General features: G+C 59.9%; 2 protein-coding genes across 3 annotated transcripts in view; both read right to left on the bottom strand.

The window, feature by feature from the left end:
- ILF2 (interleukin enhancer binding factor 2) overlaps nt 1-16,513 on the bottom strand; it is a 270,325-nt gene that overhangs the window by 163,223 nt on the left and 90,589 nt on the right. The gene's annotated exons all lie outside the window — the stretch shown is intronic.
- S100A16 (S100 calcium binding protein A16) lies at nt 5,668-14,717 on the bottom strand. Of its 2 annotated transcripts, none has more exons than XM_032793627.2 (3): nt 14,581-14,717; nt 7,500-7,669; nt 5,668-6,988 (listed from the first exon to the last, which is right to left on the bottom strand). In XM_032793627.2, exons 1-3 carry the CDS (start codon nt 14,585-14,587, stop codon nt 6,824-6,826), a joined length of 342 nt encoding a protein of 113 aa, XP_032649518.1. In that variant the 5' UTR covers nt 14,588-14,717; the 3' UTR covers nt 5,668-6,823. The 2 variants fall into 2 exon arrangements, with proteins under 2 accessions (XP_032649518.1, XP_032649519.1); XM_032793628.2 differs by lacking the exon at nt 14,581-14,717 and adding an exon at nt 10,724-10,853.

The raw sequence follows: 16,513 nt of genomic DNA, 5'->3' as shown, positions 1-16,513 counted from the left end.
CACATCATCACACTGGAGCCCCTGCCCCTGCCCCTCCTCCCCATGTCTGCTGGATTTCCCCACCCTCACCCCTGCCCCTCCTCCCCGCGTCTGCTGGATTCCTCCCCCCCAGTGCTATGTGCTGGATTCAGGCGCTCAGCTCAGCTCAGCAGCAGCGTTTGGCACCGCCCCGGCCTTGTGGTTTCCCTCGCAGATTCCGGGGCAGTGACTCAGCCGCCCTGGCCCCACTGTCAGGAGAGGGGCCGTGCCCAGCCCCCTCGCTCTCTGCACAGCCAGTCCCCCGCCCCCAGCTCATGACTGCCCCGGTGCCGGAGGCAGAGGTGCCCATGGGGCATCGGCGCTGGGGGCGAGTGGGTGCCCACAGACACGCCTGGCGGGTAGCAGGTGCAGCTGCACCTGGGTCCTGGGGGGGGGGGGGGGGCTCTGCCAGGCGCCTGCCTGGGGCAGTGATGCCAGGTCTCAGCCCGGAGGGTTCACACTCGGGGTGGGGCAGGGCCCCTGGTCTGCAGGGGAAGCTTCTTCCCAGCTCCCCACCAGGCGTGTGCTCTGCTCACAGCAGGGTCTGTTGTGGGGGGAGAGGGGGCAGCCGGGGGGGCAGCTCAGGCCCTGGCTCCAGCCCAGGCAGCCTGTGACTCTCCCCGCCCCAGTGGAAAATCCCCAGCAGGACACCCCAGCTCTCCCTGGCCCCCGGCCAGCAATGCGGGCGGTGCCGCAACCCGGGGCCAGAAACTGGGGCTGCCGCTCTCGCTGCTGGGCTCTGAGACACGCGACCCAGGAACACCCCCTCCCAGGGAGGGCCCGATTCCCCCCCTCAGCCCCTCCCAGGATCAGACTCCTCCACCACCACACACACACCTGGGCCCAATTTCTGGCAGCCTCAGCACAGAGACTGAGGGCTGCTTGGGTCCCCTCTTGCTGCCAGAGGGAGGGGCCCTGCAGGGCTGGGCCGAGGTGCACGGGTCGTACTTATGGGGTGCACAGCTAGACTCACAGGTCGGGAGTGAGGGGCACCGGCAGAGTTGGGGGGACTCAGTAGGGGGCGCCGGCTGCAGGGCCAGGGGGATCAGTAGGGGGTGCCATGGGATCAGGGGGATCAATAGGGGGCTCCGGACTGCGGGGCAAGGGGGATCAATAGGGGCTGCCATGGGGTCAGGGGGATCAGTAGGGGGCTCCGGGCTGTGGGGCAAGGGGCCAGATGAGCTTTACAGCGGACGTCCTGCCCCGTCCTGCTCATTCCAGGTCTCTGGCTCTGTTCGCAGGAGCTGGGTTCTGAACCCCAGTGTCCTGGCCCCCTCCCAGCTCTGCTCATTCCATTCTGCCACCTCAGCCCTGCCTGCAACGTCAGCCGGACGCCGTCCCCTGCACTGAGCCCTGGCCTGGACTCTCACGCGGTGTTGCTGTGGGCCTGTCAAACAGCTGCCCCTGCTCTCCCCAGAGGTGGCTGCATTGCAGCGGTGAAGAGTAAAACTGATTAACTACATAGACGTGGCTGCCCCATTACAAAGCCCTTTGTGTTCTTGCCAGGCCTAGGGGGCTGCAGAATTGGCCGATTGGTGCCCAGCGTCTGCGGCAGGGCTCACGCGTCGCCCCTTGGCTCAGATCCTCGCTCGCTCCAAATGTCTCTGTGTCACCCAGCCGGTGCTTTTCCTGGCTCTGGTTTCACACCTCCCGTTCACACACAGATGAGCGGGGCCGGATGCTCCAGCCACTGAACTCAGCTCCCCCTGGGACACTGCCGTCACTGGCAGCAGGGTGGGGCCTGTTCCCCCAGGGGGAATGTAAGAAAAGAAAATGGAGGTGTCTCACCCACACCCCTGGGGCTCTAGCCCCTGATACACCCCCCCCCACACACACACACACCTTGGGGCTCTGCCCTCCACACCTCAGGAGCTCTGACCCCCCTCCAGCCCTACACACACACACACACACACACACCCTGGGGCTCTGTCCACCAGCCGGGAGTTCCCGTTTGCACTAGGTTTTCCTTTCTTGTCTTTTTGCTCTCAAAGACGACCTGGCGCAGCCAGCTGAGTCACCCGGCCCCGCCCTGGGCACCTGCCTTCACTTGGCTCTGAGCCGCTTTGCAGTGCGGGGGAGGCGAGAGGAGGGAGGGTGGGGCTGTGGTGTCTGCTCCCTGTCCAGGAGGCAGCCCCACCCTTCCCAGGCATGGACGGAGGGAGGCACAGGCACGGTGCCCACCAGGCTGTGGTTACCCAGGGTGAAATTGGGGGTGTCATTGCACTGCCGGGTGGGTAAGCCCACTGGGGGGGGTTTGCAACAAAGGAACCGTCAACCCCAGCCTGCAAACATCCCTTGTGTTGCCCCTCAATCCTTCCCCCCACCCATCCTGCCCCTCCGCCCCCCGCAATCCCACCTCACAGCCCCCCATGATCCCAAGGGACTAAAGCTGATCTGCCTGTTTTTCCACTGAGGCCTGGAGCAGACACCTCTTCAGGGACAGACTGTCAGGACACCTCGCTCTGCTCCTGGGGTCAGCTCCTGACACCCCAGCTGGGGGCAGATGGGCTATGTGGGACCAACCGAGATTTGAACTCAGCTTGCTGGACTCCACCCCACCACGCCGTACATCACGGGCACAGACGGCCGCCCAGGAACAGCCAGCCCCCACCAGCACCAGGCGTTTGCCCGCCTCCCAGACCGAGAATCCCTCACCCCAGCCCAGCAGATGAAGGGCAGACAGAGACGTTTAATGCCCAGTTCTTGGAGAGAAGGAGGAGAAGCCAGATATGAGTCAGCAGTGTGACCTTGTTGCCAAGAAGAATAACGGCATTTTGGGCTGCATTAGTAGGAGCATTGCCAGCAGATTGAGGGATGTAATCATTCCCCTCTATTCGGCACTAGGGAGGCCACGCCTGGAGTATTGTGTCCAGTTTTGGTCTCGCCAGTACAGAAGGGATGTGGCCACATTGGAGACAGAACCAGCGGAGGGCAACGAAAATGATTAGGGGGCTGGGGCACATGACTTATGCAGAGAGGCTGAGGGAACTGGGATTGTTTAGTCTGCAGAAGAGAATAATGGGGGGGGGAGTTGATAGCTGCCTTCAGCTACCTGAAAGGGGGTTTAAAAGAGGATGGATCTAGACTATTCTCAGTGATACTGAATGACAGAACAAGGAGCAATGGTCTCAAGTTGCAGTGGGGAAGGTTTAGGTTGGATATTAGGAAAAACTTTTTCACTAGGAAAGTGGTGAAGCACTGGAATGGGTTCCCTAGGGAGGTGATGGAATCTCCTTCCTTAGAGGTTTTTAAGGCTCGGCTTGACAAAGCCCTGGCTGGGATGATTTAGTTGAGGATTGGTCCTGCTCTGAGCAGAGGGTTGGACTAGATGCCTCCAGAGGTCTCTTCCAACCCTGATCTTCTATGATTGTGTCATTCTAAGGACTCACCGCTGCCGCGACTGCACATGTCCCAGGGGATCTGCTGCTGTCCGGCTGGTGCTGCCCGTTCCCAGGGATCCAGGCGTGGCAGCTGGCACCAGGGCAGCATCTCCTCCCTGTTCAGCAGGTTCCTCTGTGTTGCTTGCCCCTAAGACGCACTGGGAAATGATGCCACTGGACACCCCCTACCCGAGACATCACCCCCCGCAGAGCCACGGGGGATGCTGCCCGTCAGCCACTGGGCCCAAGCCAGAGAGCCTCCGGGCCTCTGCTCCCTCTGCAGCCATATGGGGGCTTGTTTGTCGGTATCTCACCCCCCAACAACCTTCACCCCAGCACCAGGCTAAGCAGGAATATCCTGGGGGCTTCCCCGTACGGGGACGGGAGAGGCCACAGTGCCCCAACCCTAATCCCAGCTCTGCCACTCCTGTGCCCCCTCTGTGCCTCAGGGGTGACAATACTGTGGGGGCAGGGGGAGGTGGCGAAGATGAATTAGCAGAGAGAGGCAGACTTCAGGCCTGCTTTGCAACGCTACCCCCACCCCCACAGGGCCAGACTGCCCCAGCTCGGCTCCCCGTTAGCCAAAGCCCACGGGGCCGGACGTCTCTCTGTTGACTCCAACTGGCACCACGGAGCTCAGGGTTTATTACAGGTGCTCAGGGGGATGGGGGGGTCAGTGCACAGGGCCTGGGGGCAGCTGCGCTCACTCTGAGCCCCTGCCCGCGGCGGGGACTGGCCTGCCGAGCTCACGGCTGGTGCTAGTGTTTGCTGACACCTAGTGGTGGCACGAGAGCAAGGCAGGAGTTCGATTTAATAGTGCATCAGATGCTGTGTGTGAGAGTGAGCGAGACCCACTGCTGCCCTCTGCTGGATGGGATCAGAACTGTCCATCCTTATGTCATAGCCCCTATGCTGCAAACAACAGATGGAGAGTCTCCATTAGCTCATGCGGCGGGGCCCTGGCTTTTAGAGCTGGGGCTGTGGGTTCGGTTCTCAGGGTGCCCCATGCGCACCGCACAGTGCCAGCCTAGCCGACTATAGATTCTCTGTGGCTTTGCGAGGCCCCTGAGGGCTGAGTCCTACCGATAGAGAGGAGCTGTGGCCATGCCAGCAGACACTGCCTGGAGGTGCAGAGAACATAGCTGAGTCCAGGCCAGGAGTCGGGTCATGGTGACACACTGGGCACTGCAGGCTGGGGGGCAGAGGGGATCACAGGGCCTGCCTGCGCCCTGCCTCCTCCAGCTCCCAACTCAGCCCCAAGGGCCAGGCCGACAGAAAGCTCCAAGACCAGGCTCTTCTCTGGCAGGAGATATTTAGGCCCTGGCTGTCCCTGGACTGGTTGTGACCCATCCCCCTCTGTGCCAAAGCCCCCACATCCTTCCCTGGGGGGACAGAGCACAAGCCCTCCAGAATCAACCACTCCTGTTTAGATCCCTCCCCAAGGCGCCAGGTCCCTCCCATCCCAGTAGGGTGACCAGGTAGCAAGAGAGAAGAAATTGGGACGGGGGTGGGGGTAATAGGAGCCTCTAAATATCAGGACTGTCCCTATGAAGGCGGGACATCTGGTCACCCTACCTCCCAGCCTCCCTCTGCGGGCGGGTGCTTCACCCTGGGGATCCAGCCCCCTAGACTCTGTGTTTCCACCCATCCAAATATTTAGCGGAGGGCTCTTCAGTCCAGCAGAGGAAGGTCTAACCCGACCCAGCGGCTGGAAGCGGAAGCCAGCCGACTCCAGCCCAGAAACAAGCCATACGTGTTTAAGAGGGAGTTCACTACAATTTACCGAGGTTTGTGGTCGAGTCTCCATCGCTGGCCATGTTTAAATCAAGATGGGCTGGTTTTAGCAGCTCTGCACTGGGAATTCTGGTGAGGCCATTTTCTGGCCTGGCCTAGGCAGCTGTCTGGTCCCAGTGGCTCCGTGGGGTGAGAGCCAGGCCACAGAGCCCCTTTGGCAGCAGGGCAGGGTGGGTCTTGCCCTGCTTCCAGCTGAGGGGTTCTCCAGCACAGCTGGTCAGGGACACGGTGGCCCCGGGCTGATGGTGATGTTCTCCAACCTCGTAGGCTCAGCTAACGCCCTGGCACAGCACTGTGAGCTCCTCGCCCGCCCGGGGGAAGGCAGAGCCCCGGCACAAAGGACACAGACATCGATCCCATTGCAAACTTTAATTGTTATGGATTTCACAGTCTGGCTCGTGCACCAGCCCCCGGGGGCGTTAGGGAAGATCAGGCGAGCCCCACAGCCCCCATGGGCCCCATAGAACTGGCTTGGACGGGTTGATTTCTAACCAGCACAGGGGCTGGAATCCTGAGCCAGACAGGTCTGGGAATGGGACCCATTCAAGTCGTAGATGAGGGTCAATGCCCTGGAACCCCACCTGGGGGGCGGCCCGGGGGCGCTGCAGGGAAGGCACTGAGGGCAGAGTTTGGCACAATGGGTTTAAGAAAGAGAATCACCAAGGGGCTGCACCCCTCCCTCGCCCAGCCTGGGCCTAGACCCCCAGCTAGGCCCACAGGGCTTCTACGCACAGAGTGAGGACATGACGCAGCAGGAGACAGGCACGGCTGGGAACCTGGCTTGTCCCACTCGGGGCCTGGGGGGGCAGGGAGGGATTTCACCCCTCCCTGGCAGCACAGGTCTCTCCAGCATGGGGCCAGGCAAGGCTCAGGGTTCAAACCAGCACAGCCTCCTAAGAGCGAGAGAAGAAAGGGGCCTCGTCCCAGCCCTGCAGGACCCCGGTACACCTGCACTGCGAACCCTGCACAGGCGGTGGGGCCTTCCCCCCGAGGGGTTAGCCCAGCCCTGGAGCCACCCCTGGGGCGTTTGGTGCCAGGGCTGCAAGGTCAATACGGAATCAGCGAGCTACAGGGGGAGCCCGGGAAAGGCAGCAACCAGGCTGTAACTGATTGGCGTGTGCATGTGTGTGCCTGCGTGTGTCCCTGCAAATCCCCTTCTTGTTGGGACAATGCAGACCTGCTTTCTTGGCACGTCAGACCCACTGCAGCATGTGTCACATAAGCCCTGTACTGCAGAGCGCCACAGGCAATTCTCCTCCATCAGCTATGGCTCTGTGGCTGCCAGCACCATGGGCCCGGTCAGGGATGAGAGTCCAGGAGGCCACGGATCTGCCACATGACACGGCAGGCGGCTTGCTAACAAGGCCAGGAGGATGGTATCTCTGCTGCCCTGTAGGCCAGCCCAGCAGTGGGCAGGAGGGGTGAACAAGCACTGGCTGGGGGTGGGGAGGTGACTGATGGAGGCGGGCTGAGGCCCAGCTGGAAGGAGATCTGCTGTCCCTGGGAGGAGCCGGCCTCGAGGCGCCGTGGGGGGCAAGGGATCACACATGGCCCAGGGAGAAGCAGCAAAGGGAAAGCTCTGAGCGGGGGCCGGGGGGGATCTGGGGGGCTGCCGGCACCCTGGGACCGCGCTACTTGGTGAACTTGGTGCCATGTTCCTGCTGGCGGATGAGGCAGGCGATGGGGCTGGCGATGCCACCGATCAGGGTCCAGTACTCCTCGAAGCTGATCAGCCCATCTTTGTTCTCGTCCAGGTCACAGATGAGCTTGTCAGCCGCGCGCTTGTTCCCGGTGTCCTGGGAAGAGAGCGCAGAGCTGTTCAAACGCCAGGAAGGGCTGGGGAGCCTGGGGGGCAGCACTCGCTGGCCTGGCGTCTCGGTCAGCCACTGCAGGGGCACCCCCACGCCCGCCATGGGGCAGGGAGCTCAGCACTGGAGCTCGGTCACCAAGGTCCCGCCTCAGGCTGCCAGCAAGGACGCTGGTTGGGGACAGCGTGAGGTAGTGTTGAGTTCACACTCACACACTAGTGTTACTCGTGGCAAGGCCTCGTGCTGCCTGTGGGCTCACTCTCACACACTACGGTTCCCTGTGACAGGGCCTCGTGCTGCCCGTGGGCTCACACTCACACACTAGGGTTCCCCGTGGCATTGCTGGGCACTGCCCGTGGGCTCACACTCACACACTAGGGTTCCCCGTGGCATTGCTGGGTGCTGCCCGTGGGCTCACACTCACACACTAGGGTTCCCCGTGGCATGGCTGGGCGCTGCCCATGGGCTCACGCTCCCCATTAGCACCCCCCGGTCTCACCGTCAGCATGTGGTTGAGCTCCCGGCTCAGCATCTTGCGGAAATCCTTCTTGCTGATGCGCCGGGGTTTCCTGCAGCACCCGCTGGCGTATTTGTCATAGTTCTTCACCAGCACGTGGAGGGCCCATTCCAGCTCCGACGACTCACCCGACATCTCTGTCCCCTTAGTCCCTGCAACGGTAACAGAGCCGATGCCTGAGCAGGGCAGTGGGGGGCTCGTTGTCCCAGCTCCGGTGCAGCCAGGTGTTAGCGCCAGCCCGTGCTGCCTGGTGGGCACCGGTCACCTGCTGGGAAAGGCTGGGTGCTGCAGACTCTGGCAGTGACCCCACTTCTATGCAGCAATGAACGCAGGGCTCTGATTTCCAGGGGGGCCCTGTGAGAGTTCACCTGCTCTGGGCCAATTCTGATCTCAGTTCACCCTGGCCTATCCCTGGTCAATATCCCTCTGTATACGACCTGTAGGCTCTCAGTACTGCAGGGCTCGTTATAGTACAGGCCGTATACAGGATGTGTGCCCTGGATGTGTGCCCAGAAGCTAAGCAGCAGGGGAGCTGTGCCAAGCACGTCTGGCAGTAGGAGCTGGTCCCCTTAAAGCAGGGCAAGTCCAGTGTGTGACCCGGTCATTACAGGTGGAATATGGACTCGGGGATTTCAGAAGGGGGTCCAGGGACGGACTGTACAGACTTTAGTGGGGGGCTGCTGCAGGCGCTGGTGGGGAGAGATTGGGGGACATGGGAGATGCTCGGAGGGAACAGGGGTGGGAGGCGCCGAGCCAGGTGGAGGTCTGAAGGGGAGAATGAGGCAGGGAGAGGGAAGCAGAGAAGCCAGGTCCAAGCAGTAGGAGAAAGTGCAGTCTCCCTCTGCTGCTGCTCCCAGTGAAAACCCCAGTAAATCCAGCATTGCCGGTGTCAGGACGGCAGCTCGGCCTGGGAGCAGAGCCCTTCTCGGGTCACTGCCTTTGTCTCCCCCTGCGCCACCAGCAGATGCAGCCCTGGATGGCTCAAACGGAAGCAACAAGAGGGGTTCCTTTCACCCCCGTCCCGTCCCCTTGTCCCATCTCCATCCAGTGGCTGGGGCTGGCGTGTAAGCCATGCCCCGAACCAGGGGGCAGCAAGAGCAGAGGGGGCTTGTCCCCTTTCCCAGTGAGTCTGGTTCTCCTTAAGGGGAGAGATCCCAGCCCGACCTGGGAGCAAGTGGGGAGCCATCTGGTTCCCGTGCGTTGATCTCTTCACCCTGGAGCAGCGCTGTGCCTGGGGCTCAACCAAAGGGCAAAAGGACAAGATGGGCCACATCCGGGCGTTAGGCCTGGAGGATCATTTCCATGGTGCCGAGCACAAAGATATAGCCAGGGAGAAACGGAGTTGGGGGCGGATCCAGCCTAGGAACTTGGCAACAAGGCTGGACCAACAACAGGGCCACGAGCAAGCCACTAGGGAACGAGCCAGCATCCCACGGTGAAATCGCTGCTGCCAACACTTGCAAGTTTATCACAAGTCACGCAATATTTGATGTTTTCTTTCAAGTCCCAGCTCCTGGAGTCAGGAGATGATGTATTAGCAGGTGTGTCGTATGCAGGACACGGGAGGTCATGGTCCAGCTCTGTTTGGCACTGGAGAGGCCTGAGCTGGGCACCGCGCCTAGTTCGGGGCATCAAGCCTTAGGAAAGATGGGGAGAAACTGGGAGAGTCCAGAGGAGAGCAGCAGAAATGAGCCGAGGTTGAGAAAATCTGATCCATGGGGAAAGGTTAGAAAACCTGGGCACGTTTAGTCTTGAGGAAAGCAGACGGGGGTGTGGGGGGAACCTGAGAGCAGCCTGCACAGCTGTTATGGGCCGTTACAGACAGGATGGCGATCAGTGGCTCTCCGAGTCCCCTGAAGGCAGGACAAGAACAAATGGGCTGCATCTGCAGCAAGGGAGATGAAGGACAGAGACTAGGAAAAGCATCTGACTCGCAAGGTCAGGAACACGTAACCCAGGGAGATGGTGGAACCCCCGTCTCTGCAAGTTTTTAAGAACAGGCTGGAGAAACCCCTGCCAGGGCTGGTCCAGATTTCCTTGGTCCTGCCTCGGGTTGGGAGCTGGACTAGTGGCCTCGTGGGGGCCCGGCCAACCTTGCATTGCCAGGAGTCTATAATCAGTGCCAATTCCAGCCGTTTTCAGCTCTCGGGGTTGTACGGGAGAGTGGGACAATGTGCCCCGGGGGCGCCCTAAAGGCTCCGACCCTGGAAAGTGAAGGGAAAAAACCCAGATGTTGCAGGGGGGAGATTTTAATCTCGTAATTTTTAAGACCATCTCATGGTTTTTGGCTGTTTCCAGTTGGCAGGACGGGGGAATTCTCCAGCCTGGGTTACGCAGGAGCTCAGGCTGGATTTTATTAACCATCCCTTTGGGGTTTAGCCTTTGATGCCAGGATCCGTGACTGGGGTTCTCTGGCCGGGGTCGTGCAGGTCACATGGGATAATCAAATGCTCCCTTGTGAATGGATTTATGAACTCCCCCGCACCACAGCGCCTCCTCAGGCTGCGATGGAAACAACACGCTGAGTGAATGTACAGCTCCCAACCCTGGCAGCTGTCTGGCTCCTCCCTTCTCCTGCCACTCCCACCTCCTTTCCCCCAGGGTCCTGCCTCCTCCCAGCTGCAGACGACAACAATAATTACTCGACTGGCGTAACCTGCTGCCCACCTCTCATCTGAAAGGAATGAGGCTAGTTCCCAGCGGATCAGAGATGGCGGAGAAGGAGGAGGAGGAGAAGATGGAATGGGCTGTAATTACGCACCGGCCTTTGTCTTGCCACACCTCCCTGGGTGGCATCCCACCGGAGATTCCTCATGTCAAAACCCTCCCAGCTGGAAACCCCAGCCCAGCGACATGGCACGAGGCAGGGCAGGGGATGAGGCAACCTGATTGCACGGGGGAAGAGGGACCCGCCTGGGGAATTGCAGCCCTGGCGCAGCCCCATTGCAGCCAGCAGCGCCACCCCTGCATGTGCAGGGGGAGGGGCCGAAGCCACCGGAGACCCAGCTCCTCTCTAGACACCGGCTCCCCAAGGGGGAGCAGATCATGCAGGCGGGGGAAGCTCGCCCTGCCCTTAGCTGGGCTGGGCTGGTTTGTCCTGCTATGTGGGGGGCGGGGGGGTTGCAGCAGCCAGGCAGCGCAGCCTCTGTCCCCAGCAGATCAACACCTTGGGTAGGACGCAGAGTCTAGTACAGGAGGTTCGTTACCTGCTGCTGCCAGGCGGCTTTCAGCTAGTCCTTTCGCCTGCAAAACCTCAGCCTCAACTCAGCTCCCTCTGGGGGGAAAGTCTAGCACCCACTGGAGCTCCGCTCTGCCCGCTCCTCTGGAGCTTCCGGAGCCCGGGCGCATGCTGCACGCTCAAGCCAACAGGCAGGGCTGCAGCACGGCAGCCGCATCCAGCACAGGATGTGTGGCAAGGGAAGTGCATCCTATTGTTTGCCTTTCCTCTTTCCTGCCCGCAGGCTGCCGCTGCCAGGGGCTGACCTGCTCCGGCTAAGCGCTAGGCAGCGCACTGCCCAGGCAAGGGGGCGTGTGGCCATCTCATGCTGAGATCTGTCGGCTGGTGCCCACTGAGAATATGCCCCACGCATTCCAGGGCCCGCTCCGGCCCTCACTTCACCCCTGTCACTGCATTAGCTTCAGTGGGTTTGCTGGGTTCGACCAGAGCAGGACCCGACTCAGATGAACTGGGCCCAGGAAGGCAACTAGGCCATTGCCTCTTCCCTGCCGGCACAAGGTGGCCCTTTCCCTCCCCGCTTCGCCCTGGTCTCACTCCAAATGCCCCATGCGATGCACTCTGCTCTGGGAGGCAATCTGCCCTGGGAGCTGGGCCTCACCCCAGGACACGTCTCCAGGTGAAACGCCTGCATTTTCCTTCACTCTGTTCCTAGGGCACCTCTCCCCAGGTGCCCAAGTGCCAGCTCCAGCCTGTTCCTGCCCATTACGTCCCCTCAGAGCCCCCACGGGAGCTCCAGGTGAGGAAGGAAGGGATGGGGCCGAAGCAGCGGATCCAAAGCCTGTATTGCAGGGGTCATGGTGCACCAGCAGCTGGCCACCCCCTGATGGGTGACAGACAGGGCGGGGTAGGAAGCTGTGACATCAGCCCCACACCCAACAGGACAGGGCATGGGGACAGATGCCCAAGTCTGGGCTCAGGGTCGGCTCTATCTCTGGGGCAGGGCTTGGAGGATCACATGCCAGCAGAGTGCGTTACGACTCCCTCCAGCCTCAGAGGAGAGCCACCCGCTGCTGCTCACAGCTAGCAGGCTTGATCCCCCAGCTCCCCCGGGCTTCGCAGGGAGAGGTTGGAGGTCAGTCCCTGCCACCGACCCACCCAGGAGTGTTGTTGCAGGAGCAGAGGAGACATTGCTGCTTTAGAAAACATCCAGTGAGAGCATCCCATGTAGACCATTAGAGCACAGCCTGTTCTGGGTCCCTGCACTTGCTCCCCAAGTGAGGTGCTCCACCCCAGAGCCTGCATCAGAGACATGCTCTGTTAGTGCTAGTCATTCTGCTGCATCTGCCAAAAGCTGAGAATGAGCGACAGGGGATGGATCACTTGGTGATTCCCTGTTCTGCTCATTCCCTCTAGGGCACCTGGTGTTGGCCACTGTTGGCAGACAGGACACTGGGCTGGATGGACCACTGGTCTGACCCAGTCTAGCCGTTCTTGTGTTCTTATTCGCCTCCTGTGCGTTTCTTTTTCAGTTGGCAGCTGTCCCTTGCTTGGGCTCAGATATCTTCTTCTTCTCTGTTTGCACCAAACACCTGGGGCCAGATCCTGCACTGGTGTAAATCAGCATCTTTCCACAGAAGTCAAAGACCTGTAGCACCCTGGCTGAAGTCAAGGGAGATATGCCAATTTACAGCAGCAGTCCATCTGGCCCCTGATCTTTTATCATCTGCGTGTCCTCAAGTCCCTATCTCCTTGCTCTCTGTTTCCCCAGCTCTGGTCATTCCTTCGAGGTCTCCAGTTGTCCTCAGCCAAGCTGAGCCCTGCCCTCCAGCTGTCCTGAGCTGGCTTGGTGGCTTTCCAGTCCGGGCAGGCTCTTCCAGGAGGAACGTGATGAGCTTTGGGCCAACACTGTCTCCGGATCTGAAGCTACACGCCAGGATCCCACTCATAAAGGCTTGGCGGATGTGTCCACACCGCACAGAGCCTTCAGTAGCAAGAAGCGCCACATCTCGGGCTCCTCCTGGCAATGGTTTGATGCACTGAACCAGATTAATCCGGCTGGGCAGGTGGGCCCTCTGCCAAACCGCCAGGCCTGACCAGAGCCTTCTGGGACCCCTCAAGTAACCAGCGCTCTCGCTGGAAGCAGGGCTTTGTCAGTCTGAATTAGGCCCCCTGTTAGCCAGTCTTACCCAGTGGGCATTGCAGCTGGGCAGAGAAGTCCAGCTGTCACCTGAGTGTGGGCGTGGGGTGGGGGAGCTGACGACACTAGACCCCTTGGCACAGTGCAGGGGACCCAAGCCGGGTTTCTGAGCCTGCCTATGGCTGCGCCCATGTGGGGTGGCATGGGGGCACCAGCCGGCAGCAGGAGAGCCATGTTAGCTGCTGGGGGCCGGAGGCAAGCAGCGAGGGTGAATGGACGCCAACAGGACGCGAAGAGATTCATGCTTCTGTGTGAATTCTGCAGGTGGCGTCGGCGGGAACCAGATCAGATAAGCAAGCCGGGACCTGCCGTTCCCCAGGGGAAGGCGGCCAGTTTCCCAACACCCCTTGTCTCGCCCTCTCCCTCCTGCGCCCGCCTCCCTGGCACCGTAGCTCTGTTCTGCCTGCTCTCTCTCCTTCACAGTCCGTGAGGGACCCACCCCGGTACAGAGCCGCATCCGCTCACACCAGGGCTGTGCTGCACAGACCTCAGCCCCCAAAAGTCCCCGGTGCGAGGGACGAGTCTGGATTTGGTCCCAGAGTTCCCTGCGTCCCACCCCACCCCCAGTCATACTGACTGACCCCAGAACCAAAGGGCCATGAGGCTGAGGGCACAGAGGAGGGGTCGCTGATGCTGCGGTGCAGAGAATAGGAGGACCTGAGGCCCCTGCAATGGAAGGGAAGTGATGGGGGAGAGAGACCCAGGTAATCCTGGGGGTCTCGATTGCTCATGGCAGCCTGCTCCTGGCCCCTAGCGCTATCCCTCACCTCCCTCTCTTGCTGCCTCTCACCCCAGTGTGCAGCGGGGAGCCAGGAGCCGCAGAGCCCCCCAGAGCCCCTTCTGGTTTTCACTTAGTGCCTGTGTGGCCGGGTGTGTAACCTGGGGAGAAGACAATGAATTCCCCTGGCTCCCTGGGCTCTGGCCGGGCCCATGAGCTAAGCACTTTCCCGTTCCCACACGCTATTACAGCCAGGGGATTATTGTGCGTTTCCATGCAGGCTCCCCCGTGGCGGGCCCATTTCTGGCTCATGATAATAAAGATCAGTAGTGAATAAGGAGAAGCTCTTGCTTTAGATTCTGCCTACCCAGTTGTCATCTCATTGTTGCCAGATCTATTGATCTATCATCTTCCCAATGACCTGTCTAGCTATCCTCAGACACACCCGTCTCTCCCTCTCTCCATCCCACACCCAGCACCATGGGGGCTCAGCTTCCAGACACCCCTTCTCGCTTCCTGTCTCTCCCCTTTACTCCTTCCTTCTCTTTCTGCCCCGTTCCTCTTCTTAGACATCTCTTCTTCCACACTGCTCAGGGGCAGGGCCCGCTCCTGTCCATCCACAGCCTGCAGCAGTGTGCCAGGCCAGGCCAAGGGATCGGGCTTGCGGCCCCCAGGCTAGCTCTGTCGGACCAGCTGTGCATGTGGTGCTCTGAACCTGTGGCTCAGGCTGGCGCTCGGCCCCCAAAGCCCACCCTCCCCTTGGCCTCAGAGACTCCAAAGCGCTGGTTCAACTCGGAGCTTGAGCCCGAGTCCCGCTAGCCTGGGGCGGCCAGGCTGGGCCGTGCAGATGTGCCCGTCGAACCCTGCGCTGGCGCGTCCTGCTGCTATCGACAGGATGATTCACTGCGAGGCGTTTAATCAGGAAACAGGGCAAAAGCATTCCTTTTCCCGGCTCGCTCGGCCCGCTTACCTGCCATCCTCCCTTCCTCGTGCAGGAGCCGTCTGCCAAGAGCGGAGCTCACCGCGGGTCTGGCTCTCCCCTTCCGCCTGCTCCCAGATTTGCAGAGCAGGCAGGCTGAAGAATGTGCCTCCCACGCCTGCTCTATTCTGCGTACATATCGCGAGGCCTCGTCTGGGCTTTTAAAGAGACACAGCCCCACTTGGCAGAGGCTGACATTCCTGGGGTGTTTCTGCCTGGCTTCGGGGCTTGCCTCAGAAACAGCTTCAGGGGTTCAACCGATTGCAAAACACAGGCCTGAGCGTCTGAGCAAAGCAAGCTCCTTCCCATGGGTGATGCACAGTATCGCTCATGTGAGGCCCAGAACACAGTGTTGCATCAGCGTAACTTTCCGTGTGTGAACAGGGGGCAGATGCATTTCTCCCATCAGCGGTTGCCTGGCCCTAGATGGACAGATGCAACCTGTGCAGCTGTGTCTGGGTGGGAGCTGCACTGATCTGGTGGCAAGGCAGACATCTCCCACTGTAGAAAACAGACCCACGGGGCATCAGTGACTGCAGAAGAGAAGACAAGGTCCAACTGCTGTTAAGTCAACGGTAAATTTCTGTTCACCTCAATGCAGGAAGCAAGAAATATTACCCTAGGGCTACCCATTGTCCTGGGGGAAGGACAGCTCAGTGGTCTGAGCATTGTCCTGCTAAACCCAGGTTTGTGAGCTCAATCCTTGAGGTGGCCATTTAGGGAACGGGGGTCAAAATCTGTCTCAGGATTGGTCCTGATCTGAGCAGGGGGTTGGACTAGATACCTCCCAAGGTCCCTTCCAATGCTGATATTCTATGATTCTACTCTGGGCCCTGGCCATGATGGGTGCTTGGTGCTCCAGAGGAAAGCAAGGAAACCCCACAGTCAGAAGGGGTGGGTCAGGTTCCAATCTCAGTAACAGAGGGGTGAATCAGGGTAACACCACTGACTTCAGCAGAACTAGGGCTAGAGTCTCACCCCAGTTACACCAATGCATTGGGTGTCAAATTCACCCACGTGAAACTGGAGCAACTCAGTTCGCAACAGTGGAGTCCCTCTGAATTCATACCAGCCCCAGCTGAAGCCCTGCTCCCCTGAACCAGCTAAGCCAGACAAACCATGAGTCCAGGCCTTTTCAGCACTGGCCATTAGGCAGTTTACAAATCAAAGACTCTGGGTGCATTTGAGTGCCTCTTGGCCAGCATCCACACTCACAGACTTGCCTCTGTAATTAACCACATTTAGTAAGTTGTGTCCCTTTGCATGTCTGCTTTAGAAACACCAGAGACGAGACGCAGAGGTTAGATGGGTGAATTTCTTCTGAGATGAAAATTTGTGGGTACAAACTGGTCTACTTGGGTAAAAATACCAGGCTATTAACCTGGGGGAAAAACAGATTTTGTTAGCGCAACATTTTGCCAGTTTTTTTTGTGTGACATAAGTTTTAAAAGAACGAAAGCTCATCGTGCTCTGAATGTGCCATCCCATTCATGCAATATATCACAGAAGGGCGGAAATCCTGTCCTGATCCCTCCAGGCAAGCAGTTCACGCCCTAAATCATGAGCTGTCATTACTCCTCTGTCATTGGCAGTGTCATAACTGCATCCAGCCCTTTATTTTAAAAGCCAGCCCGGGGTGGGTATGCTCAGAGTAGCTGCATATGCAATAACTTTCCCAGCCAGCCGGTTGTCCACTGAGAGAACTTTTCTCCCTGCTGACCCAATCTACTCGCATCAGCTAGAAGGCTCAAAACCGGCTTTGGATTGTCATCAGTGGCCGCTGACGTGAAGTGAAGTCAGTGAGGCGCCGGGGGTCTGCCTGCATGGAGCAGTTTGCTGAGCTGGGTTCTTGGGGCGCCCTAATCGAGCCACCAAGGGGCAGATGTTCTCAGGCCTTGGGCCCTGATGCATCTGGGCCTGGGAC

This window comes from Chelonoidis abingdonii, chromosome 11 (assembly GCF_003597395.2).
Source record: "Chelonoidis abingdonii isolate Lonesome George chromosome 11, CheloAbing_2.0, whole genome shotgun sequence".
In the NCBI taxonomy this organism is placed as follows: Eukaryota; Metazoa; Chordata; order Testudines; family Testudinidae; genus Chelonoidis; species Chelonoidis abingdonii.
This window is presented reverse-complemented; position numbering and strand designations above follow the sequence as displayed.